The following is a 27,349-nucleotide window of genomic DNA, read 5'->3' as shown; positions in this document are numbered from 1 at the left end:
TTTGGTGTGAAATATAGTTAAGTATTAAAAGTCAATTGAATTGCTAAAATATACTTAAGTATCAAAACTTAAAATAATTTCAAATTCCTTATATTAAGCAAACCAGACGGCACTATTTTCTTGTTTTTAAAATTTACGGATTGCCAGGGGAACACTCCAACACGCAAATATAATTTACAAACTAAGCATTTGTGTTTAGTGATTCCGCCAGATCAGAGGCGGTAGGGAAGACCAAGGATGTTCTCTTGATAAGTGTCACGTTCTGACCATAGTTCTTGTGTGTTTTCCTTGTTTTAGTGTTGGTCAGGACGTGAGCTGGGTGGGCATTCTATGTTGTATGTCTAGTTTGTCTGTTTCTGTGGTTGGCCTGATATGGTTCTCGATCAGAGGCAACCATATTTAGGTAGCTTGTTTTGTGTTGAGAGTTTGTGGGTGATTGTTTCCTGTCTTTGTGTTTTCTGCACCAGATAGGACTGTTTCGGTTTTCACATTTATTGTTTTGTATTCTGTTCATGTTGAGTTACCTTATTAAAATAACATGAACTCTAACCACGCTGCGTTTTGGTCCGCCTCTCCTTCCCAGGAAGAAAGCCGTTACAATAAGTGTGTAAATTTGACCATTTTCCTGTCCTACTAAGCATTCAAAATGTACTTTTGGGTGTCAGGAAAAATGTATGGAGTAAAAAGTATTTTCATTAAGAATGCATTGGAGTTAGTTAAAGTTGTCCAAAATATAAATAGTAAAGTACTTTTAGATTGTAAATTCACTCTGGCCATCTACTCTGATTTCAGAGCAGTCTCGTCTCAGTGTACCAGAGCGCAGAATAACTGACACATTTACGAACGCTCAACACTCATTGAATATGGCCGGTGTCACTAAACGTTGACAAAAAAACGTAATTAAATTGTTTCCAGCAGCACAGTTAGTCACCAACACTCTTGATAACATGAAAACAGCCTAGCCAGCTCTGCTACGGCGAGTAAAATGGTCAGAGGGAGGTGTTCTCTCATTTATGTCTGGAAATAGCTAGCAAGTTAGCCAGTTAGCCAGTTAGCTTGGGTGCTTGACTGCCGTTGTGAGGCCAGAAGGCTCGGATCAACCCTACTCCTGAATTTACGAACGGACAATCTGACAACGCTCTGAAATTTACAAACGCCCAGAGGGCACTCTGAGCGCACTCCAGATTGAATTGACGGATCCACTCTTAAGTACTTTACACCACTGCAGTTCATACTGTTGCGATAATTTATTATAATTAATTTTTTATTTGTTTTATTTCACCTTTATTTAACCAGGTAGGCTAGTTGAGAAACAAGTTCTCATTTACAACTGCGACCTGGCCAAGATAAAGCAAAGCAGTGCGACAAACAACAACACAGAGTCACACATGGAATAAACAAGCGTACAGTCAATAACACAATAGAAAATAAAGTCTATATACAGTGTGTGTAAATGGCGTGAGGAGGTAAGGCAATAAATAGGCCATAGTAGCGAAGTAATTACAATTGAGCAAATTCACACTGGAGTGAATCGAGTAGAAAGTCCAATGAAATCTCTATTGGTTTTCATTATTCCAAACCAGCGATACAGGAATGATGTAATCACCTATTATAGTGGCTATATTAAACTGGGCAAATGTTTACCTTTGTACTCACCCTTCCTGAACTGTGCTAGTTGGTTTTTAGTATAACAATACATCAGGGAGACTTATAGGCTAGTCAGGAATGGGAAAGATTGTGGACTGTGTGTGTGTGTATGTGTATGTGTATGTGTATGTGTGTGTGTGTGTGTGTGTGTGTGTGTGTGTGTGTGTGTGTGTGTGTGTGTGTGTGTGTGTGTGTGTGTCAAACACATCAGGAATGAATAAGGCTACACACTCGGATGCATTAACACGGATGAAATCGTATATATATATATCGTATATTTTGGCTGTCAAAAGTACAACTCATGTCAACTATTTTCGGACGTGTTTGTTCTTCAAAAGACGAACCGTTTGTTTTCATTCTTTCGGCAATGAAAGAGCCTTGGCTCCACTTGAAGTTCTTAAACACAAAATACCAAAATACCATGCACGCCGGCAACTCAATCATCTAGCTTGCAGACGACACTACAGTGGTAGGCTTGATTACCAACAACGATGAGACGGCCTACAAGGAGGAGGTGAGGGCCCTCGGAGTGTGGTGTCAGGAAAATAACCTCACACTCAATGTCAACAAAACAAAGGAGATGATCGTGGACTTCAGGAAACAGCAGAGGGAGCAGCCCCCTATCCACATCGACTTACAGTAGTGGAGAAGGTGGAAAGTTTTAAGTTCCTCGGCGTACCCATCACGGACAAACTGAAATGGTCCACCCACACAGACAGTGTGGTGAAGAAGGCGCAACAGCGCCTCTTCAACCTCAGGAGGCTGAAGAAATTTGGCTTGTCACTGAAAACACTCACAAACTTTTACAGATGCACAATCGAGAACATCCTGTCGGGCTGTATCACCGCCTGATAAGGAAACTGCTCCGCCCACAACCACAAGGCTCTCCAGAGGGTAGTGAGGTCTGCACAACGCATCACCAGGTGGAAACTACCTGCCCTCCAGGACACCTACACCACCCGATGTCACAGAAAGGCCATAAAGATCATCAAGGACAACAACCACCCGAGCCACTGCCTGTTCACCCCGCTATCATCCAGAAGGCGAGGTCAGTACAGGTGCATCAAAGCAGGGACCGAGAGACTGAAAAACAGCTTCTATCTCAAGGCCATCAGACTGTTATACCGCCACCACTAACATTGAATGGCTGCTGCCAACATACTGACTCAACTCCAGCCACTTTAATAATTACAAATTGGATGTAATAAATGTATCACTAGTCAATTTAAACAATGCCACTTTATATAATGTTTACATACCCTACATTACTCATCTCATATGTATATACTGTACTCTATACCATCTACTGCATCTTGCCTATGCTGTTCGGCCATCGCTCATCCATATATTTATATGTACATATTCCCATTCATTCCTTTACATTTATGTTTATTAGGTAGTTGTTGGGGAATTGTTAGATTACTTGTTAGATATTACTGCATGTTCAGAACTAGAAGCACAAGCATTTCGCTACACTCGCTACATCTGCTAACCACATGTATGTGACCAATGAAATTTGGATTTGATTTGTGTTGAAGGCCTAATTATGACTAAAAAAGAGAGTTATGGGTGTGGTCAAAGCCTCATACCTGGATCTCGTTGGCCAAGGCCATGTCAATCATGTGGCTGAATGAATCGCTGACATCAGTGAGAATCTCGTTAATGGCCTCCCTCATGGACTTCAGGAAGAATTCGTCCTCAGTATGAAGGCATCTGTAGAAGAGAGGGTTTGGATAAACCTTGAACATAAACACTTATGTGAGCTACTGTATTCAAATGTGTACGACAATATTCAGAGGTCATTAGAAGGTTTTGTATGAATGTTTTACTTCTCTGTTATGGTGGTCAGCTCCATGCACTTCTCAAGCAAAGACTTCTCATACTGCACTCAAAGAGGAGGAACACACATTTCAGGTTACAATGAGACAAACATTAGACACACACAGAAAGTAGAACACCCACACAAAGCAGAAAACAATGTCATTCTCCAATTAGTGGTCATCCCTTTATGCACACACAGAGAACCGCACAAAATGTCCTGTGGGATGAGTAGCTGTATGTAACAGAAGCAGAACTTCCACAGCATCATTTTAAAATGGATGAGGTGAGTACTCCGTATCATACAGTGCAACTGTGATTCCACTTGACAGGAAACCTGCACAAACTACTGGAGGGAGAGGCTCATCAGAGGCAGCTCATTTCTTCAACAGCCCGTCCAAGATGGAACCAGACAGGGGGCTCTCAGAGACTCGTTTTCATATTATTTTAGTCAGAATTTTGCTCTTGGCATGAATAGCTTATGTGATGTGTAATAGTGAACATTTACATGCGGCCAATGTTCAAATGTACAGCAGAGAAGAAGCTAAACAACCCAAATCCTGACTCATATCACGCATACAAATCCTGACTCCTATCGTGCATACAAATCCTGACTCCTATCACGCATACAAATCCTGACTCCTGTCGCGCATACAAACCCTGACTCCTATCACGCATACAAATCCTGACTCCTATCGCGCATACAAATCCTGACTCCTATCGCGCATACAAATCCTGACTCCTATCGCGCATACAAATCCTGACTCCTGTCGCGCATACAAATCCTGACTCCTATCACGCATACAAGTCCTGACTCCTATCGCGCATACAAATCCTGACTCCTATCGCGCATACAAATCCTGACTCCTGTCGCGCATACAAATCCTGTCTCCTATCGCGCATACAAATCCTGACTCCTATCACGCATACAAATCCTGACTCCTATCACGCATACAAATCCTGACTCCTATCGCGCATACAAATCCTGACTCCTGTCGCGCATACAAATCCTGACTCCTGTCGCGCATACAAATCCTGACCCCTATCGCGCATACAAATCCTGACTCCTGTCGCGCATACAAATCCTGACTCCTATCGCGCATACAAATCCTGACTCCTGTCGTGCATACAAATCCTGACTCCTATCACGCATACAAATCCTGACTCCTGTCGCGCATACAAATCCTGACTCATATCACGCATACAAATCCTGACTCCTGTCGCGCATACAAATCCTGACTCCTGTCGCGCATACAAATCCTGACTCCTATCCTGCATACAAATCTTGACTCCTGTCGCGCATACAAATCCTGACTCCTATCGCGCATACAAATCCTGACTCCTGTCGCGCATACAAATCCTGACTCCTGTCGCGCATACAAATCCTGACTCCTATCCTGCATACAAATCTTGACTCCTGTCGCGCATACAAATCCTGACTCATATCACGCATACAAATCCTGACTCCTATCGTGCATACAAATCTTGACTCCTGTCGCGCATACAAATCCTGACTCCTGTCGCGCATACAAATCCTGACTCCTAATCTCGCATACAAATCCTGACTCCTATCGTGCATACATATCCTGACTCCGATCACGCATACAAATCTTGACTCCTATCGCGCATACAAATCCTGACTCATATCGCGCATACAAATCCTGACTCCTATCGCGCATACAAATTCCTAACTTTATTCTGTAGTCCATAGGTTACATTATCAAACCACGTCTTTCGCCTATGCATGTCAAAATACTACTCTGTCTCGTATTGCTGCCCACACTAGAGCTTCGGTAGAGAATGTGTGATCAACAAACTGTATGAAGGCAGATATTAGAGTTGGTTCCCGTTAAGATACATTGATATTTAAACCATATCCTTTTTTCATCTCCCCGTTATTCATGAGCTGCACTGCTATCTGTATAATCATCAACTCCATCTAGCCAAATATAGGAGATATTCTGTCATTAGTTGGAGGAGGTTATCTAGCAAGCTTAGCAACTTTGGTCATTTGACTTTTTTTTGACTGCTGTTTTTATTTAACTAGGCAATTCAGTTAAGAACAAATTATTATGACGGCCTACCCCGACCAAACCCTCCCCGAACGACGCTGGGCCAATAGTGCAGCGCCCTACATGACTCCCGAGCACGGCCAGTTGTGATACAGCCCGGGATCGAACCAAGGTCTGTAGTGACACATCTAGCACTGAGATGCAGTGCCTTGACCGCTGCGCCACTCTGGAGTTAAAAAGTTTCTGTGATTTGATGATGCTACAGCCTACTCGGGGTGCGTCCTGAGCGCACTCTGCATTGAAATAGGCTACTGCTGAAATGTGCTGAATTCATTGAGGAACATGTCCTGATTTTATGAACGGCCTGTTTCACAATTCACAACAATGTAATTAGTGATCAAAGATAATTAACCCATTATTACTAAATATCAGTTTAATTGGCTCTGAAATCTTTACATAGTGGTGCAGCCTCGCTGACAAGGGTCGCAGAGCCCCTCTTATTTGGGGAGAACCCTGGCATAGTGACCATATTTTGGTTTTGAACCGTTTTGAATGGGGACTTCCGATTTTGCAGTATTTCCCGGGACTCTCTGGATAATATCTGAATTATTCCCGGTATTGAAACGTGGAACATTTTCAGTCCACCTCTCCCTCCATCCTCCTCCCTCCCTCCCTCCCTCCCTCCTACCCAGACCAGTCCACCTCTCCCTCCATTCTCACCTTCTGCATCTCTGACGGGGTGTTACGGGCGGCACTATACTCGTGCACCAGCGAGCGCACGTGGCAGTTGGCCCGTACGGCCGTGCTGTGGACCCGCTGCCAGCGGCCCTTCTCCAGTCGCTGGAACATCTTGCCCAGCTCCGTGCTGACCACCAGCGCCCGCCGCAGCAGCGTCTGCAGGTTGTCGCGGGCCATGTGGTCCCGCGTGGCCACGATGAGCTCACCCTGCGCATCCTCCTCCACGCCAATGGCCTTGGCCTGCAGAACACACATGCACTCCACCTCCGTCATGTGACGCAGGTCCTCCATCCAGCGCTGCACCGAGTCCACCTGGAGTGAGTGCATCCTGCTGCTCATACACACACACACACGTACACACGATACAGCACACACACAGGCAAGATTGGTTTAGAGCATGTACTTTGGGTGGCCATGACAGAGATGGCAGCACTGAGACATATTTGTAACTTGTCCCAATATCGTTACTCTAATGAAACAAGCATACTGGAATATCCTCAAATGGGCCGATGCTGTTTGAATCCAGGTGTTTTTGTTTTTTATCTTTTAGCCTAACCATTGCATTAACCATTCGCTAGCATGCCTAAACCTAACCTTATCCTAACATGCGCTTGCATTTACTGTAAACTAGGCTGTTGCGAATCTGAATTTCTTTATGGTTCTATTATGAGACCAAGTTGACCCTTAGATATCCATACACAACGTCTAGTTCACTGCCCATGAAATGAGATCTCACCATTGCTACACTATCCTTTAGTTGCTTTCCCCAACAGCAGCCCAGTTTTCAAATGAATTACCCAGGCATCTCAAAATCAATAGCGTGGGAGTGAGGTCAACTACCCACCAATAACTGGTGGTGTTAGGAATCGTTAGTTAAAACCTATCGTTTCACCATGTTGGAGAGACTGCATTATCCACTGGGTCGAACAGGCCAAACACTTCTTTCTCCTCAGGTTTATTGAACCTAATGAATATGGGCTTAAAGGAGGCTTCCTGGGAGTTTCCCTGGATGAGTGAAATCAACCCAGCGTTAAGGAGGCTGAGAGGTTGATCGCTACAACGCCCTCCTCTGCTTTGAGTTAACAAGGGGGTGGAGGTTCACGAATCTATATTCTACACTAAACTCAGGCTATTTGACATGCATGGAAAATGCAGAGGCAACGGGTAGAACTAGATATTGCATCATATGGAATATCTGCCTCCTGTGTTGACAGAGATCTCTAATAATACCTCGTTCTCACTGGGTCATAAACGGAAGCTTCATTATGTGTGACCTATAAACAAACAATTTCCAATTTCTATAGTCAAAGCCTAATTCAGAGCTGAATTGCAGTAGGGACCATGGTAATGATGCTCTATTTGGTCATGATTTTTATTGACCCTTAGGAACACGTATCGAGTTTCAGCTTTTAACACAGACCTATGTAAACATCATTGTGCCATTAAGAAGGCACAATTCCAATCAAGAGTGTTTCCAACATCAGCCAGTACTGAGGGTCTGTTTACTAAAGAAAGTAATCCATTGGTTTTATGAGGTCCCAAGTGGGGTGATATCTGATTTCCCCAGACTATTGTTTTAGGAGGACTGAAATGAAAATCATCCAAAGAGACATAACTGAATATATCTCCTTTGGAATATGGCTATTAGAATGTGTACTGTTTGATATAGTTAATGGTTAAAACAACTATACACAACTGTAGGCATTATCCCTTTCTCTCTTGGTCTCTCGCTCTCCCTCTCTTTCTCTCTCCCTCTCTCTCCCATTCTGTCTCCCATTCTCTCTCTCTTTCTCTCTCCTGTTCTATCTCCTGTTCTCTCTCTTTCTCTCTCTCCCTCTCTCTCATTCTCTCTCCTGTTCTATCTCCTGTTCTCTCTCTTTCTCTCTCTCCCTCTCTCCCATTCTCTCTCCTGTTCTATCTCCTGTTCTCTCTCTTTCTCTCTCTCCCTCTCTCCCATTCTCTCTCCCATTCTCTCTCTCTTTCTCTCTCCTGTTCTATCTCCTGTTCTCTCTCTTTCTCTCGCTCTCACGCACGCACACACGCGCGCACACACACACACACACACACACACAAACCAAGCCATGTCAACCATATAAAATCAGAACTCAATTCCCGCACTTTGAGAATCGACATCTCCACCATCCTGCCACTCTTCTCCTCAGTGCAGAGGTGGGATGACGTGGGGATGAGTAAGTCAGCTGTAAGCAGAGATTTCAGACGTCATCCATAATAAGGAGGATTGCCAGTTCAAATACCTATCCCCCAAACCCACTCAATTTGGAGAGGAGAGATGCTCTCAATTGTTTCCTAATGAACAGGGGTGGCTACTCTCAAGGTCAAAGGTCACACTCTCAATAAGTATCATGTGATTGATTTCCTCCATTGGGAGAGACGTGAGGAAAATAGGAGCCGCTGGAGGGAAATCAAGCAGCTCTCACTCGCTCAACTCAAAGCTGGGCCTTTTCTCCTCATGTGAACTTTTCATTTCTGTGGCACCTTGTCTCTCGGGCAAAAATATAAAAGGTTTCCTTTGATGGTCCAGATAGAGCTGTGGATGCCAATAGTGACCCAGCTAATTAGCCCTGTAGAGCTGTGTGTATTTGTGTGCCCACCTGCTAATGGTTTGATGGTGCACCCGTCTTCATGACGCAGACACGACACAGCCATGGCAGCTGAAAACTGCATCCCAGCAGGTCACCCCAACAATCAGGTGAGCAGCACCCCACCTGGACCCCCCTCTCAACGGTGGGCACTAATTAGTCATGTGTCACAGGTGACGGGAGATTGGAAGGGTCAGGGGATTTAATTGCCCACCATTTGTATCACAAACCTTGCAGATACCCTAACAACATGACTCATTTTTGTATAAAAACAAAACAAAAAATAAAACAGGAAAAACTCCACATTTGGATGTGTAGTGCAAAACTCGTGCCATGTTTATATCTAATGCTGTCAATGATCATCCTAAAGTTTGCTGAAAGAAATGACTGTATATAATTCCTGCTACAATTTGTGATTATCATCATGTGATCTGAAGTTATTCTAAGGTTCAGTCAGGGAATGTGATCAATGAACAGTGTATTTGCTTAAAAACCCACAATGGCACAAAGACACAGTATAAGTCCAGAGGAACCAGGGAAAATCACCTGGGGGGAACAGGGAGAGTCATTTAGACAGTGGATGGAGAGTAGACACACTCGAAGACGCAGTGACAGAAATACAGAGCTGGAGAGATAGGGCCCCGTTGTAAGCCAGCTTCCGGAGCCTGGAAAACTATGGGTTGAGATACTTGAAAAGGGGCAGGATTCATGAAGGTTCATCCTCCCTATTATTCTATATAAAAATCACTAAAGCCTATTCGCACAGGATTACTATACAACTGTATTACTATTGAAACGTTGGTTATGTGATTATTACCACAGCATGGCTGTTTTTCCAGAGGATGATTCAGACTGGATTAGATTTACCAAACTGCCCCCGTGTAATTATTTTTTTCTCTCTTTCAAAATGGACTGTTTTGATGGAACCGTGGAGGCTGTTCTAGGTGTGAAGATATTTCATCTTGTTCAGGGGCAGAATGACAGATTTTTAACTTGCCAGCTCGGGGATTCAATCTTGCAACCTTTTGGTTACTAGTCCAACGCGCAAACCACTTGGCTACCTGCTGCCCCTGAAGACAGCAAACAATAATAATATGCATGTCAGTCTCTCCTTGCTCAAAGTGGAGGAGAGATTGACTTCATCACTACTTGTATTTGTGAGAGGTATTGACATGTTGAAAGCACCAAGCTGTCTGTTTAAATGACTAGCACACAGCTCAGACATCTGTGCATACCTCACAAGACATGCCACCAGAGGTCTCTACACAGTCCACAAGTCCAGAACAGACTATGGGAGGTGCACAGTACTATATAGAGCCATTACTACATGTAACTCTATTCAACATCAGGTAACTGATGCAAGCAGTAGAATCAGATTTTAAAAAGTAATGTGACTAGTCCACACTTCTGCTAATAGGAATCTCTATTGTACCATGTGTGTCAATGTCTGGTTTGCATGAATGTCACCATGTAACGTCTGGCACCACATATGTACTGAACAAAATTATAAACTCAACATGTAAAGTGTTGGTCCCATGTTTCATGAGCTGAAATAAAAGATCCCAGAAATGTTCCATATGCACAAAAAGCTTATTTCTCTCAAATTTTGTCCACAAATTTGTTTACATCCATGTTTGTTAGTGAGTATTTGTCTTTTGCCAAGATAATCCATCCACTTGACAGGTGTGGCATAACAAGAAGCTGATTAAACAGCATGACCATTACACAAGTACACCTTGTGCTGGGGACAATAAAAGGCCATTCTAAAATGTGCCGTTTTGTTACACAACAATGCCACAGATGTCACAAGTTTTAAAGGGATTTGTGTAATGGGCATGATGACTGCAGGACTGTCCACCACAGCTGTTGTTTATGTATTTATTTCAATTGACTGATTTCCTGACATGAACTGTAACACAGTCAAATATTTTCAATTGTTGCATGTTCCATTTATATTTTTGTTCAGTATAAATATTGAGATACCACAGAAGAACCACATTAAAAAAGGACAGAGTGTGGGCTCAATGAGCTGAGATTTTGAAGGTCCTTGTGGCATTGGAACAGCAGAGTAAAAGGATGTATTCCTATTGGGTTCAGAACATTAAATACACATGAAAAACATTACACCACGTTGGAAAACAGCCTTTGCCACAATAGCAGCGGTTAAGCTGGGAGGCTCCAGATGAATAATAAAGAAATGTCTGCCTGTCCTTTTCCCAAAGTTTCCTGTTTATATACAGTAAAGGAAGAGATGCTTAGGCCTATCCCAAGAGAGAGGTAGAGATATGCCAGCGACATGCATTTCATTATGTTAGATGGCTACTGCGTCTGCTATACTGATCTAGACTCGGAGAAGGAGGTTGGTTTGTTCATTTTCAATCAGAATATTTTGTACAAAGATACACATTATATTGTTAGATTATAGGAGTAACTCTGGTAGACCCGAAACATCCTTCATCACCTCAAATTCAACTGTCAGTTGGAGTCAGTCGGGGCGCTGGTGCACACTGCCTTCATATCATAGGCAGTAGATAAATGTTAATAACAGCCCAAACGTAACAAAACTTCACACAAAGGTTCAAAACTTAATTAAGGTAATAGCAAAAGTAAGTTAGGCCGTTGTTTATAGGGAAAATAAGAACAGAAGAGCAATTGTAAAACAGGGGGAAAATGAAAATCTGTCGTTCTGCCCTTGAACACCCACTGTTCCTAGGCTGTCATTGAAAATAAGAATTTGTTGCCTAGTTAAAAAAGGTGGACCATCCCTTCCCAGCAAGCAAATGTCAATCTGACCCTAATAAAATGGGATTGAGAGGCCATTGTTTATAGGGAATAGCAGGCTATTATAGTTCAGTTGGAACTAAATTTGGACAACGGAATGAAATATGGTTTAAACCTTGACAAAAGTTCTGAACAGCAATAGACCAACAAAGGCAAGTGCCTACCCTACCTAACAAATTACAGAAATTACACTGATTTAGAACAGATCACCTTTTTGATGATTGACACACCCACGCACCCTGTTGTTTTAGGTCTCCCCTGGTTGAGTTGGATTAACCTTGTATTTTCTGGTCCGAGAGGAGACTGCTGGGTTGGTCGCAGGAGTGTCAGAGGAGGTGTTTTGCGATGTCTGTCAACACCACAACGGTGGAAAGTCCAGACCACCGAGGCTCCACGCCTGCCTCCTCATCGCCCCTGGGACTGTGCCATTGACCTTCTGTCTGACGCAGCCCTCCCGAGAGGACACGTCTATCCCCTCTCCTGTGCGGAGACCGAGGCCATGGAGACCTACGTACAGGAGAGACTCCAGCAGGGTTTTTTCCGCCCCTCTACGTCACCAGCTTCCTCAAGCTTCTTTTTTGTTAAGAACAAAGATTGGGGACTGCACACCTGCATTGATTATCAAACACTGAATAAAGCCACTGTTAAGTTCAGCTATCCTTTACCCCTCATCCCAACCATCATCGAACAAATGCATGGGGCGCAGTACTTCACGAAACTGGACTTGAGGAGCGCCTACAATCTGGTGCTCATTCGTGCAGGCTACGAATGGAAAACGACCTTTTCCACAACCACAGGCCACTACGAGTATCTCGTAATGCCTTTTGGCCTGTCTAATGCTCCTTCAGTCTTCCAGGCCTTTATTAACGAAGTGTTTTGGGACATGCTGGGACGGGGCGTAGTGGTTTATACAGACAACATTTTGGTCTATTCTGCTGACTGCGCCCAGCATGTCTCATTAGTCAGATCTGTGCTGGGAAGACTGTTAGAGCATGATCTACATGTTAAACAAGAGAAATGTTTGTTTTTCCAGCGGTCCTTGTCCTTTTTGGGCTACCTCATATACACAGAGGGAGTGGAGATGGAGGAGCAACGTGTCAGCGCAGTCAGGACATGGCCCACCTCCAACTCCGTGAAAGCAGTCCAGTGATTCCTGGGGTTCATCACTGTGCACTTCCACCACTCTGTGAAGTTGATCATTTATTCAATCTGTAGCCTAATAAACTGCATGCTTTCCCATGATGTCAGGCCATCTTCTATCTGACATGTAGGCTACTTAACTGCATAAAAAGGTTTGATGGAAACCTGGCTAATGTGGTGGCAGGGTAGCCTAGTGGTTAGCATTGGACTATTAACTGAAAGGTTGCAAGTTCAAATCCCCGAGCTGACAAGGTACAAAATCTGTCGTTCTGTCCCTGAACAGGCAGTTAACCCACTGTTCCTAGGCCGTCATTGACAATAAGAATTTGTTCTTAAATTACTTGCCTAGTAAAATAAAATAAATAATGTCAAGCCATTTTGACGATGCTGGAATTTTGGATGAACGTGCGCATGCCTACAGTAGACTTTTGAAGTAGCCTAATCAGATAAAACATTGTAACTGGTTGTGTTTATGCCACATGTAAAAAGTAATACATTTAAAAGTTAAATTATAAATATTTAGGCTATATTGAAGCGTTCTAGGTGTGCAAGGAATATCCACTCGGATTGGAGAGAGCTAGGCTCAGAGCTAGGCTTTCCCGAATAACTGAGCCTGCTGGGAGAGAGCATATGTGACCACATTATTTTAGGACGACTTGGAAGAATGATAATCTGAAACAGACAGCGCATTCAGTATCAGAAGTAAGAATCCAGCCACACTGGCCTTCTACTCTGCCTTTCTAGACCTTATAAACTATCGAGTAGACCGACAACAGATCCAAATCGAATGAAACATTTTACGCTGTTATTCAAATTACATTTTCACTGCAGCCTAGAGTAGAATGTTGCACTCACATAGGCTACTATAGTCTAGGGAGGATACTTGTATTGTCCCCAAACAAGATCAAAAGAGGGGATTTTTGAGCTGTGTGTTTAAATGTCTTCACTGTTCTTTCACGACCAATGATGCAGCTAGCCTGTCCTCTGCCTATCAGCTATTCCTATTTGATCTTGTCGATTCATATTGAAAATGTATGCAGCTTTGAATGCTTTTATATGTGTTACGATTGCTAGTTAGCCCATTGCAGATCTGGACAAACGGTCCACCAGCCATTATTTTCACTATGAATGGTGGATATAGGCCAGGATAGGCTGGTAGACCAGTAGACTATACTGACCTGGATTGGATACCTGTGGTATAGTAAAAGTTAGCACATGGAAAACCATAGGGCATAAGGGATGTACCAAAACACCTTGATATAGGGGAGGACCATGCAAGCTGAGGAGGAAATGTGGCCACGATGGTTCGAAATTACATAGTAAAACCTACTAAAGAATGAATGTCAACCACGGGAAGAAAAAAAAACACACTACCCTCCCCTTTGCCCCAATAAAAAACCACACTACCCTCTCCAAAGCAAAAAAATAAGTTTGACAACCCTCAGCTATTTTGGACCACTCCTCCCCCCAGTAAATTGCGATCTGGCTCTTAGATGGTAGGGTAAGTTTTTATATTATGTGTCACAAAATATAATGTATTTATACACCAGTCCAGTTTGTGGCGGTAATACAACATTGAATGCGAACCTCCAAAAATCCTCACCGAAGACGAATGTGTTTAAGGGTAAACATCTGAACAACTGACTGCCAATCTGTTTTATGTCACTTACATAAATAAGAAGAAGCATATGTACAAAGTTTAACTCCTTTTAAATGAAATTTTGGGGGATTTAGAAGGTTTTCAATGGAGTGCGTTTTTAAAGCATTTAAGGGCACAGTGACGAGTCCCAAATCTTGACCAATCCAGAATTCTAAGTGAGGCTGTTTTCTCCTCTAGAGAAAGGAATCCTGAAGTAAGACCAGTACTTTTGAATGTGAATTACAGCCTGCTGCACTTTAATAAGTGAGGTTTGCTGCATGCACTCCTCCTGAAGGAACACATGGGGGAAATGCCCTGCCCGGGGCAGACATCAGACTTCCAGATGTTTCCTTCAGCACAGAGCAGACTGACAGCTGTAATGGGCTCTATATACTCCCCTCGCACACAGTAATCCTATGCACGCTAGCACACATAACGTCAACTCTCAGCACTTCTAATGTGACCAGCCCCAATGCTCCTCCGTCTTTTCCCCCTGTCCCGCTACAAAGTTTCTCCCTGCAGCCGGTTACTGAGTCTAAGGTGCTAAAGGAGCCCCTTACACTTGACCCCCAAAAAAACATCTGGGTCAGATGGTTTAGATCCTTTCTTCTTTAAAGTTGCAGCACTTATCATCGCCAAGTCTGTCTCTGATCTGTCTGTCCTCTGTGGGGAGGTTCCCATTACTTGGAAGGCAGATACGTTGCGTTCTTTATTTAAAGGGAGAGATCAAGCTGATCCTAACTGTTAATTGGTCAATTTCTATTTTGCCCTGTTTATCAAAAGTCTTCAAAAGACTTGTCAATAATATTCTGGCTTTCTTGATGTCTATAGTATTTTCTCTGGTATGCAATCTGGTTATGGATGTGTCACTGCAACCTTGAAGGTCCTAAATGATGTCACCATTTCCCTTGATTCTAAGCAATGTTGTACTACTATTTTTATTGACTCTGCCAAAGCTTTTGATATGGTTGGCCATTCCATTCTTGTGGGCCAGCTAAGAAGTATTGGTGTCGCTGAGGGGTCTTTGCTGCCTGTCACCAAGGGAGTACCCCAAGGCTCGATCCTAGGCCCCAGGCTCTTCTCAAATTACATCAACAACATAGCTCAGGCAGTAGGAAGCTCTCTCGTCCATTTATATGAAGATGATACAGTCTTATACTCAGCTGACCCCTCTCCGGATTTTGTGTTAAAGGCTCTACAGTAAAGCTTTCTTAGTGTCCAACATGCTTTCTCTGCCCTTATCCTTGTTCTGAACATCTCCAAAACAAAGGTCATGTGGTTTGGTAAGAAGAATGCCCCTCTCCCCACAGGTGTGATTACTTCCTCTGAGGGTTTAGAGCTGGAGGTAGTCACCTCATACAAGTACTTGGGAGTATGGCTAGACGGTACACTGTCCTTCTCTCAGCACATATCAAAATGCAGGCTAAAGTTAAATCTAGACTTGATTTCCTCTATTGTAATCGCTCCTCTCTCAACCCAGCTACCAAACAAACCCTGATTCAGATGATCATCCTACCCAAGCTAGATTACGGAGATGTAATTTATAGATCGGCAGGTAAGGGTGCTCTCAAGCGGCTAGATGTTCTTTACCATTTGGCCATCAGATTTGCAACCAACGCTCCTTATAGGACACATCACTGTGCTCTATACTCCTCTGTAAACTGGTCATCTCTGTAAACCCAACGCAAGACCCATTGGTTGATGCTTATTTATTAAACCCTCTTAGGCCTCAGTCCCCCTTAAAACCCTCTTAGGCCAAGACCCCCTAGATACCTACTGCAGCCCGCATCCTCTACATATAACACCTGTTCTGCCAGTCACATTCTGTTAAAGGTCCCCAATGCACACACCTCTCTGGGTCGCTCCTCTTTTTCAGTTTGCTGCAGCTAGCGATTGGAACGAGCTGTAAAAAACACTCAAACTGGACAGTTTTATCAATTCAATTCAATGGGCTTTATCCCCATCTCTTCATTCAAAGGCTCAATCATTGACACTCTTACTGACACTTGTGGCTGCTTCACGTGATGTACTGTTGTCTCTACCTTCTTGCCCTTTGTGCTGTTGTCTGTGCCGAATAATGTTTGTACCATGTTAGACTGCTACCATGTTGTGCTTCTACCGTGTTGTTGTCATTTTGTGTTTCTACCATGTTGGACTGCTGCCATGTTGTGTTGCTACCATGTTGTTGTCATGTTGTGTTGCTACCATGCTGTGTTGTCATGTGTTGCTGCCATGCTGTGTTGTTGTCTTAGCTATCTCTTTATGTAGTGTTGTGGCGTCTCTCTTGTCGTGATGTGTGTTATGTCCTGCATTCTTATTTTTAATCCCAACCACCATCCCTGCAAGAGGCCTTTTGCCTTTTGGTAGGCCGTCATTGTAAATAAGAATTTGTTCTTAACTGACTTGCCTAGTTAAATAAAGGTTAAATAAAATAAAATCTCTCACACACACAAATACACCCACACCCACACATCTGGCTGGAACCTGAGGCAGAGGGTGACCAACCAAATCGTTTGCATGCAGGAATAATATCCTCTGTTAATTTCTAGGTTAAAGATGGATTATGGGAAATGGCACCACTGTCCGCCCCAGCACCTTTTGTTATTGTTTTTGTTTTATGGAAGAAACGAAGGTGTGTCGAGCGGCGTGGTAATTATTATACATCTTTTTTTGCAGTACATATTCTTCTGTTCTATCACACGCACAATGATGCCAGGTGGAAAAAACTGGGTTTGTTGTTTGCAGTAACTTTCTTGTAATATCCCAAACAGACGTGTCGGCTTCACCATTAAGGAGTCCAGCTCTAATGTCTAGATGCAGATGTTTGTAATATCCCAAACAGACGTGTCGGCTTCACCATTAAGGAGTCCAGCTCTAATGTCTAGATGCAGATGTTTGTAATATCCCAAACAGACGTGTCGGCTTCACCATTAAGGAGTCCAGCTCTAATGTCTAGATGCAGATGTTTGTGATATCCGCTTATGTGTATGTCCTTTTTTCATGATGTGCCATGTGCTTGTTCTTTGTTTGAAAACGGATTGTGTGAGAGCATGTCTCGTTCCTGCCTGGTCGTACACAAGTGCCATATGTTGGAATCTTCAGTCACAAAACAGCCCTCGCAGTTCGTTTGCGTGCATTGGCGGATTGAGTCAATTTCTACACTGTGTGTGTCTGGGCAACTGAAACACTCCCACCCTGATTGCAGGCAGAGCCACATTACCAACAGTGGCAGGGCTGTGGTGCATTACCTCTCAAACCCAGGCAGAGACTGCAAAATGACACCATATCAAATCAAACTGTATTTGTCACATGCACCGAATACAACAAGTGTAGACCTTACTGTGAAATGCTAACTTACAAGCACCAAATAAACTAAAGTAAAAAATAGTAGCACAAAAGATAACAATAACGAGGCTATGTACAGTGGGTACCGATACCGAGTAAGTGTGCGGGGGTACAGGTTAGAGGTAATTTGTACATGTAGGTAGGGGTGAAGTGACTATGCATAGATAATAAACAGCGAGTAGCAGCAGTGTACAAAACAAATGGGGGGGTGTCAATGAAATAGTCCGGTGGCCATTTGATGAATTGTTCAGCATTCTCATGGCTTGGGGGTAGAAGCTGTTATTAAGGAGCCTTTCGGTCCTAGACTTGGCTCTCCGGTACTGCTTGCCGTGCGATAGCAGAGAAAACAGTCTATGACTTGGGTCACTGGGTCACACAATTGTCACTCTGACAATTTTATGGGGTTTCCTCTGACACCGCCTATTATATAGGTGCTGGATGGCAGGAAGCTTGGCCCCAGTGATGTACTGGGCCGTACGCACTACCTTTTGTAGCGCCTTATGGTCAGATCCCGAGCAGTTACCATACCAGGAGGTGATGCAACCGGTCAGGATTTTCTCGATGGTGCAGCTGTAGATCTTTTTGAGGATCTGGGGACCCATGCCAAATCTTTTCAGTCTCCCGAGGGGGAAAAGGTTTTGTCGTGCCCTCTCCACGACTGTCTTGGTGTGTTTGGACCATGATAGTTCGTTGGTGATGTAAACACCAAGGACCTTGAAACTCTCGACCCGTTCCACTACAGCCCCGTTAATGTTAATGGGGGCCTGTCCGGCCCGCCTTTTCCTGTAGTCCACGAATGCCACTACTACCACTGTGTACCTTTTTCCTCACTCGAAGAGAAGTGCCCTCACATCAAAATCTCTATATTGTCACCATTAAAGCACATTGTCAACAGGAGAAAATGGAAAATACAATGGCTGTGTTCCAAATGGCAACTTATTCCCTACATACAGTGCTTTCAGAAAGTATTCACACCCCTTGACTTTTTCCACATTTTGTTGTGTTACAGCCTGAATTTTCAAAAAAATTGTCACTGGCGTACACACAATACCCCATAACGTCAAAGTGGAATTATGTTTTTTGAATTTTGTACATATGAATTACAATTGAGTCCTTAAGTATTCATTCCTTGTTATGGCAAGCCTAAACAAGTTCAGTAGTAAAAATGTTTTTAAAGATATACTGTGCAGAAATCGCTCCTCCATTTCCTTGTTGCTAAAATTCTAATAGTTCGCCAAATTTCAGTTTGTGACAAAACAGGTATGTATAGTGTAGAGAATCATTTCCCATAACCAAAAATATTAGAATTGACTGAGTGAAAAAAAAGAAAGCCTGCAAAGAATAAAAATATTCCAAAACATGCATAGTTTGCAACAAGGCACTAAAATAATACTCCAAAAATGTGGAATAGCAATTTTGTCCTGAATATAAAGTGTTATGTTTGGGGCAAATCCAATACAACACATTACTGAGTACAGCTCTCCATATTTTCAAGCATATTGGTGGCTGCATCATGTTATAGGTATGCTTGTAATCGTTAAGGACTGGGGAGTTTATCAGAATAAAAAAGATACCGAATGGAGTTAAGCAACAGGAAAAATCTTAGAGGTTCATTCTGCTTAACACCAGACACTGTGAGATGAATTCAGCTTTCAGCAGGACAATTACCTAAAACAAGGTTTCCCAAACTTGGTTAACTTTCACTATGGGGTATTGTGTGTAGATGGGTGATGGGAAATAATTGATTTAATCCATTTTGAATTCAGGCTGTAACACAACAAAATGTGTAATATGTCAAGGGGTGTGAATACTTTCTGAAGGCACTGTAGTGTACTACTTTTTACCAGGGCCCCTAGGGAAGAGGGTGCCATTTGGTACACGGGCCATGTGTTTTTAGACCCATTTGCAGATGAAAGGCTGAGGTTATTTCTTAGCAGCAGCAGTATTATTAGTAGCATCGGTGTACACAACATTATTGTGCCCTTGTGCAGCCTGTGTGTTTGTGAATGAATGTGTAGATCCATGTGTGCTTGAATGTGTGCGTCTGTCTCATGGGAACGTGATGGGAGGATGACACTCACATAGCTACAGAATAATATTTTTATGTCATATCGGCATAGTGCAAGTTGGGTGCACTTACCTCATTGGAGAAGATGAAACAGAGCTACTGTGTCTGGAGCTCTGAGGACTAGCCATTCTTGAGCTCTGAGGACTAGCCATTCTGGAGCTCTGAGGACTAGCCATTCTTGAGCTCTGAGGACTAGCCATCCTGGAGCTCTGACGACTTGCAATTCTTGAGCTCTGAGGACTAGCCATTCTTGAGCTCTGAGGACTAGCCATTCTTGAGCTCTGAGGACTAGCCATCCTGGAGCTCTGAGGACTAGCCATCCTGGAGCTCTGAGGACTAGCCATCCTGGAGCTCTGAGGACTAGCCATCCTGGAGCTCTGAGGACTAGCCATCCTGGAGCTCTGAGGACTAGCCATCCTGGAGCTCTGAGGACTAGCCATTCTATCTGTGTCCATACCACTTCAGCACAGCACCTGCAATAAAAAAACATTAGATATGATCATTATTATACAAACCATAAGCACACATTGTTTTCTCTCTATTCCACCAGATAGTAATGTAGAGTGAGTAACACACAATTTATCGCAACATTTATCCGCTTGACAATTGTATACTTTATTGGAATCCTAAATCAAACTTTTTAATGGAAAGACCTGGACACTTAACGTGATCATACACAGACAGATGCGCACGAGCTGACACACACACACACTGCCTCTCTGGATGTGTAGCTTGCCATGGCACCGCATCGACTACAATCGCTCCTTATTGATCTACACCCAAGCCTTCTATTCTTGTCTTGTCTTTTTTCTCTCAGAGTAATTCAATTATCAATAAAGCCCCGGTTTTGAATTGCTACAGGCCCCATTGTGCCAGTGGAGTAATATTTCTTATCTTCTAATTTATTGGCTGGCTGCCAGCCAGTGACTCTCCACTTTGAGCCAAAGCAAGGGAGCTAGCGCTTAAGTGCCTGCAACTTTATTCGGCATTTTTATTGATGTATCCCATTTAGATTAGTCCATTTTTAAACCCTGTCAAGGCATGAGGGGGGCAGGTCTCATATTGTAATCCATTTAGTTAATGACATCCTGCTCTGGAATGATGACAGATGTCATGTTTACTGTGAGACTATGATTAGCACATATAGTAGCTACATATGATACCCATAGCCACAACTTCTCTGGCCCAGTGACATGGAACAGGCTTAGCTGCTGTGGTTTGCCTTATTAAATGGTGAGAGAGTGTTATTGAATCAATAGATGTTACTAACATAAAGTATAAAAGAGCAGGGCTGTAAATCCTTTATTTAATTCCCATCTGTTCCCATCACATGAGCATACACTGTACAAAACACACAGCTCATCACATGAGCATACACTGTACAAAACACACAGCTCATCACATGAGCATACACTGTACAAAACACACAGCTCATCACATGAGCATACACTGTACAAAACACACAGCTCATCACATGAGCATACACTGTACAAAACACACAGCTCATCACACAAGCATACACTGTACAAAACACACAGCTCATCACATGAGCATACACTGTACAAAACACACAGCTCATCACATGAGCATACACTGTACAAAACACACAGCTCATCACACGAGCATACACTGTACAAAACACACAGCTCATCACATGAGCATACACTGTACAAAACACACAGCTCATCACATGAGCATACACTGTACAAAACACACAGCTCATCACATGAGCATACACTGTACAAAACACACAGCTCATCACACAAGCATACACTGTACAAAACACACAGCTCATCACATGAGCATACACTGTACAAAACACACAGCTCATCACACGAGCATACACTGTACAAAACACACAGCTCATCACATGAGCATACACTGCTCATCACAAAACACTGTACAAAACAGCTCATCATCACGAGCATACACTGTACAAAACACACAGCTCATCACATGAGCATACACTGTACAAAACACACAGCTCATCACACGAGCATACACTGTACAAAACACACAGCTCATCACATGAGCATACACTGTACAAAACACACAGCTCACCTGGTATTCCTTTAGCATGTGTGAAACGGCAAATAGGCAAATTAGTGTGTCCAGATTGAATGGGGTGGGGACTATTGAACAATGTCATTGTTGCCATTGTGCTGACATTGGTGTAGAGAAAATTATGTCAAATCGTGTTATTCACAAGAGAATTACGGAAATCTACTGAAAGAAGGGGGACTATGTGGAGGAAAGAGGCATGGGGGATGGATGAGAGAGAAGGGGGACTATGTGGAGGAAAGAGGCATGGGGGGATGGATGAGAGAGAGAAGGGGGACTATGTGGAGGAAAGAGGCGTGGGGGGATGGATGAGAAAGGGGGACTATGTGGAGGAAAGAGGCATGGGGGATGGATGAGAAAGAAGGGGGACTATGTGGAGGAAAGAGGCATGGGGGATGGATGAGAGAAAGGGGGACTATGTGGAGGAAAGAGGCATGGGGGATGGATGAGAGAAGGGGGGACTATGTGGAGGAAAGAGGCATGGGGGATGGATGAGAAGGGGGGACTATGTGGAGGAAAGAGGCATGGGGGGGGATGGATGAGAGAGAAGGGGGACTATGTGGAGGAAAGAGGCATGGGGGATGGATGAGAAAGAAGGGGGACTATGTGGAGGAAAGAGGCATGGGGGATGGATGAGAAGAAGGGGGACTATGTGGAGGAAAGAGGCATGGGGGGATGGATGAGAGAGAAGGGGGACTATGTGGAGGAAAGAGGCATGGGGGATGGATGAGAAAGGGGGACTATGTGGAGGAAAGAGGCATGGGGGATGGATGAGAAAGGGGGGACTATGTGGAGGAAAGAGGCATGGGGAGGCAATGGGATGGGTGAGTAAGAAGGTGGAAAAAGTGAGAGCTGTTTCGCTGCAGTCTAAGCACCTAAGAGATAGCAAATCTGATAGTGTCACGTGCCAAATGAATATGCAGTCAATACCACAGCCCTATGAGGACAAGACAAAGATCTTGCTCTAGTTGTGTAATCGCTAATATGAATATTGCACAAGTCATTTTACAGAGTAACAGAAAATAATAGAATGGAATTCACAATATACTGGACATATTAAATAAATTAAACTCACACAATGTTGGTATTACATACAGACAATTTCCCTTTGGCAATACCTAAGCAACATCTGTTATCCAATCGAAAAAAGGACTGGAACCATTGTACTATTGATACAGGTGGCCATGAAAATCAAAAAAGAAAGACATTCCATTTCAATAGACAAGTCGCCTCCTTAAAAACACTCATCTGCATTATCATACAAATTGAGGGGAGGAGTCTAATGTGTCCGATTGAATCAATCCAGTCACAGCTCTCATGGTGCATATGTAGGTGACAAGTCAAGCGATGTCCTACTGAAAGTGATCTCTTTGGTCTCCATGATCTCCAATGATGCGTGAGGAAGTGTCGAACGTTTATGGCTGAGCCTGTAGTCAATTTCCCACAAGCATTTCACTACACCACAAGCATTTCACTACACCACAAGCATTTCACTACACCACAAGCATTTCACTATACCACAAGCATTTCACTATACCACAAGCATTTCACTATACCACAAGCATTTCACTATACCACAAGCATTTCACTATACCACAAGCATTTCACTACACCACAAGCATTTCACTACACCACAAGCATTTCACTACACCACAAGCATTTCACTACACCACAAGCATTTCACTACACCACAAGCATTTTACACCACAAGCATTTCACTACACCACAAGCATTTCACTACACCACAAGCATTTTACACCACAAGCATTTCACTACACCACAAGCATTTCACTACACCACAAGCATTTCACTACACCACAAGCATTTCGCTACACCGGCAATAACATCTGCTAAATATGTGACCAATAAAATGTGATTTGATTTTAATTTCATGGCCTTGGATTATACATTTTCTGCACTCCTTAAAAGGACTTAGTAACTATGTAACTATTAGTAACTATGTAATAACTATGTTATAACACAGTAACATTCAAAAGAACCTAAATTCAAGTTCTTGTTGAATAATCCTTCTAAGCGTGACTCTTTATTTTAATGAAATCCAACTTTAAAAAATGACTTTCAGTTGATATACTTGTAAACAACATAAGTGATTGTGTAAACATAAAGACGTATTGAGTGATGACGCTGAAGATGGTAGCATACCTTTAACGTGTTACCACAGTCGCCGGGTTGTTACTTGCACAACATGCTACTACTAGAACATGTCGTTGTTCTGACATATAGGCATTTTACTGATTGCAAATGACAGTGACGAATCTTGCTCCCTGGGATGGTCAGTTCTTTTCAAGTCTGGAAGGAAATCTGAATGCCCCAATGTCTTTCTGCAATGGAGAAGGTGGTTGGCTTAGGTGCAGAAACAAAGGACACTGTTTTAGCCATGTTACGTGGGATAAAATAACCGGCAAGTGGGTTTTGTGTCTAAGGACTGCAGAGGGAAATCACTCTGGTGTGCACTTTAATTTATTGCGGCACTTTGTGTGATGTCTTATGTAAATAACCTCACACTCAACGTCAACAAAACTAAGGAGATGATTGTGGACTTCAGGAAACAGCAGAGGGAACACCCCCCTATCCACATCGATGGAACAGTAGTGGAGAGGGTAGTAAGTTTTAAGTTCCTCGGCATACACATCACAGACAAACTGAATTGGTCCACTCACACAGACAGCATCGTGAGGAAGGCGCAGCAGCGCCTCTTCAACCTCAGGAGGCTGAAGAAATTTGGCTTGTCACCAAAAGCACTCACAAACTTCTACAGATGCACAATCGAGAGCATCCTGGCGGGCTGTATCACCGCCTGGTATGGCAACTGCACCGCCCTCAAACGTAAGGCTCTCCAGAGGGTAGTGAGGTCTGCACAACGCATCACCGGGGGCAAACTACCTGCCCTCCAGGACACCTACACCACCCGATGCTACAGGAAGGCCATAAAGATCATCAAGGACATCAACCACCCGAGCCACTGCCTGTTCACCCCGCTGTCATCCAGAAGGCGAGGTCAGTACAGGTGCATCAAAGCTGGGACCGAGAGACTGAAAAACAGCTTCTATCTCAAGGCCATCAGACTGTTAAACAGCCACCACTAACATTGAGTGGCTACTGCCAACACACTGTCAATGACACTGACTCTACTCCAGCCACTTTAATAATGGGAATTGATGGGAAATGATGTAAATATATCACTAGCCACTTTAAACAATGCTACCTTATATAATGTTACTTACCCTACATTATTCATCTCATATGCATACGTAGATACTGTACTCTATATCATCGACTGCATCCTTATGTAATACATGTATCACTAGCCACTTTAACTATGCCACTTGGTTTACATACTCATCTCATATGTATATACTGTACTCGATATCATCTACTGTATCTTGCCTATGCTGCTCTGTACCATCACTCATTCATATATCCTTATGTACATATTCTTTATTCCCTTACACTGTGTATAAGACAGTAGTTTTTTGGAATTGTTAGTTAGATTACTTGTTCGTTATTACTGCATTGTCGGAACTAGAAGCACAAGCATTTCGCTACACTCGCATTAACATCTGCTAACCATGTGTATGTGACAAATAAAATTTGATTTGATTTGATTTGATTTGATGTAGTATCCATCCCTCGTACATGAGATCCATCTATCTAATTCACAACAACATATTCAAGTACCTTAACAGTATGGGGTAGCAAACCATGTGACATACACTGCAGAAAAGGTTACAACCTAACTGTAAGTGTATTCTGATTACTATAGAAATACTGAATGTTGGCCATTTAAAAACTGAGCTACCTTACAATTGACACACACACACAGTCATTGCTATTTTCCTTTATTTTGTGAAAGATAGTGTAAACATTGTCTGTGGTCTTAGTAATTGCAGAACCAGTTAAAAATACATGTTCAGGACTTGTTAATGCATTGTGGGGGAACATTCAGCCCTTTTCAGTCTCTGCATGAAACCACTGACTGGATTCAGCAATCGGGTCCTAAAAAACAAGCAAAAAACACAAAGCATAATACTGCCTTATAGCCTCCTTATTAGGTTGCCGAAGGAAATAAAATGGCATATAACTAAAAAGAAACTGCACACATACGTGCCGTTTAAGAAGAAATAAACCAACCTACTTACCATCTAATAAAATAACCCTGATTCAACGTTTTTGTTGTGACTGTCGAAGTTCAGAGTGGTGCAAGACAAAGTTCTCAAACCGATCCCTCACAGTCCTGTTTTCCCTTGGGAGAGTGGGTTCCCAGTATCTAACTAAAGCAGCTATCTGCCCTCCCTGGACTTTAAATAGACCTGATATGCACAGTATGAGTTGACCGGTCAGCATACTGTCTTGCCAGTCATCTCATTGAGCTGTGAGAGGAGGTTCACAGGAGGAAACCGTAGTCACAACCTCAGCCATTGGCCTGTCATGGGGAGGGGAAGGCCTGGGAAGGATTACTGGGTGGGTGGTGGGAACATGACGGAACCTTGCTCTGCTCTAGTCTAGACGCAGTGGGCTGCCTCAATGTGTGCTCTGTCCTCTGAGACCCACAGGCAGCGCTAACAGAGCCTGGTCACAGTGCCAGAGGCAGCTATCAAAAAGCATAGCATGCTATCAACAAAAGCTAGCAATGCTGGAACAGACTACTGAAGTGCTATGGGAGGTTTAGTGATAGCCACTGCCCACCATGCTGGTGTTTGTGTCTCAATGCTAAAGGTGAATTTAGCCATAATGACAAAGGTACAGTATTTGGTCAATGCTAATCTCGGTTAACTCAGAACTAAAGTCTTGTGTAATAGGTCAGATGTTCTAATAAGTTCTGGGTCCATACGTTTTAAGAGAACAAGAATCGAAGCTGGAACGAAGAACTCCACCTTTTCTCTTTGCAATTCACAGGCAAGTTTATGGGCCAAATGTTCCTTCCCCTTTCAAGTTTGAAAGATGCTAACACCTGCGAAATCGTGATTGGTCCAAATAACCAGTGACGAAAAACCCAACCACCGGAATTAATTTGGCTGATCTCACGCATCCCCCGTTGTGTCATGACAGATCTATGGTACCATTTATGTTTATGTAGTCTGTCTACGAAAGATTAGGCAAATGCTAACATAATTAAAGGTAGACTGAGCGATGCGAAGTCAACAGAATTTTGGACCGATTTCAACAACAGCTACGAGCCTAGAAGCCAGAGACTAAATGTTGCTGTTCTGGTCCCGTAGCTACCACGTTGTTGAAGCATGAAGCCCGTTCATGTACAGATACTGTGTGAGAGCAAAGTATTGCATCGCACCCATCTCAATATCTGCGGTGCGGCCCGTGGCAACCGTCATAATGCTGAGTCTACAATGACATTATACTGACAGAACCTTGCAATAACTCCACCGGTGGAAACTGTGCGAAAAGAACCAAGACAGCATATTTAAAAAATAGCTATGCTAGAGGTGGCTAAGCAGATTAACACCAAATAGTAAACAACCAA

General features: G+C 43.2%; 1 protein-coding gene across 2 annotated transcripts in view; it reads right to left on the bottom strand.

Annotated features, from left to right (window-relative positions):
• Positions 1 to 27,349, bottom strand: part of LOC112258953 (protein inscuteable homolog) — an 81,408-nt gene that overhangs the window by 23,942 nt on the left and 30,117 nt on the right. The window contains exons 1-5 of one of the 2 annotated variants that reach the window (XM_042329519.1): positions 26,010 to 26,143; positions 19,861 to 20,261; positions 6,198 to 6,546; positions 3,477 to 3,529; positions 3,237 to 3,360 (exon numbers count right to left, since the gene is read on the bottom strand). In XM_042329519.1, coding sequence (XP_042185453.1) covers positions 3,237 to 3,360; positions 3,477 to 3,529; positions 6,198 to 6,546; positions 19,861 to 20,243 — 909 coding nt within the window. In that variant the 5' untranslated portion in view covers positions 20,244 to 20,261; positions 26,010 to 26,143. Of the gene's footprint in view, positions 1 to 3,236; positions 3,361 to 3,476; positions 3,530 to 6,197; positions 6,547 to 19,860; positions 20,262 to 26,009; positions 26,144 to 27,349 lie in introns of those variants that run through there. The other variant, XM_042329476.1, reaches the window with a different exon arrangement.

This window comes from Oncorhynchus tshawytscha, linkage group LG01 (genome assembly GCF_018296145.1).
Source record: "Oncorhynchus tshawytscha isolate Ot180627B linkage group LG01, Otsh_v2.0, whole genome shotgun sequence".
NCBI classification, from domain to species: Eukaryota; Metazoa; Chordata; class Actinopteri; order Salmoniformes; family Salmonidae; genus Oncorhynchus; species Oncorhynchus tshawytscha.
Note: the sequence above shows the minus strand (reverse complement) of the source record. Positions and strands in the feature narration are given on the sequence as shown.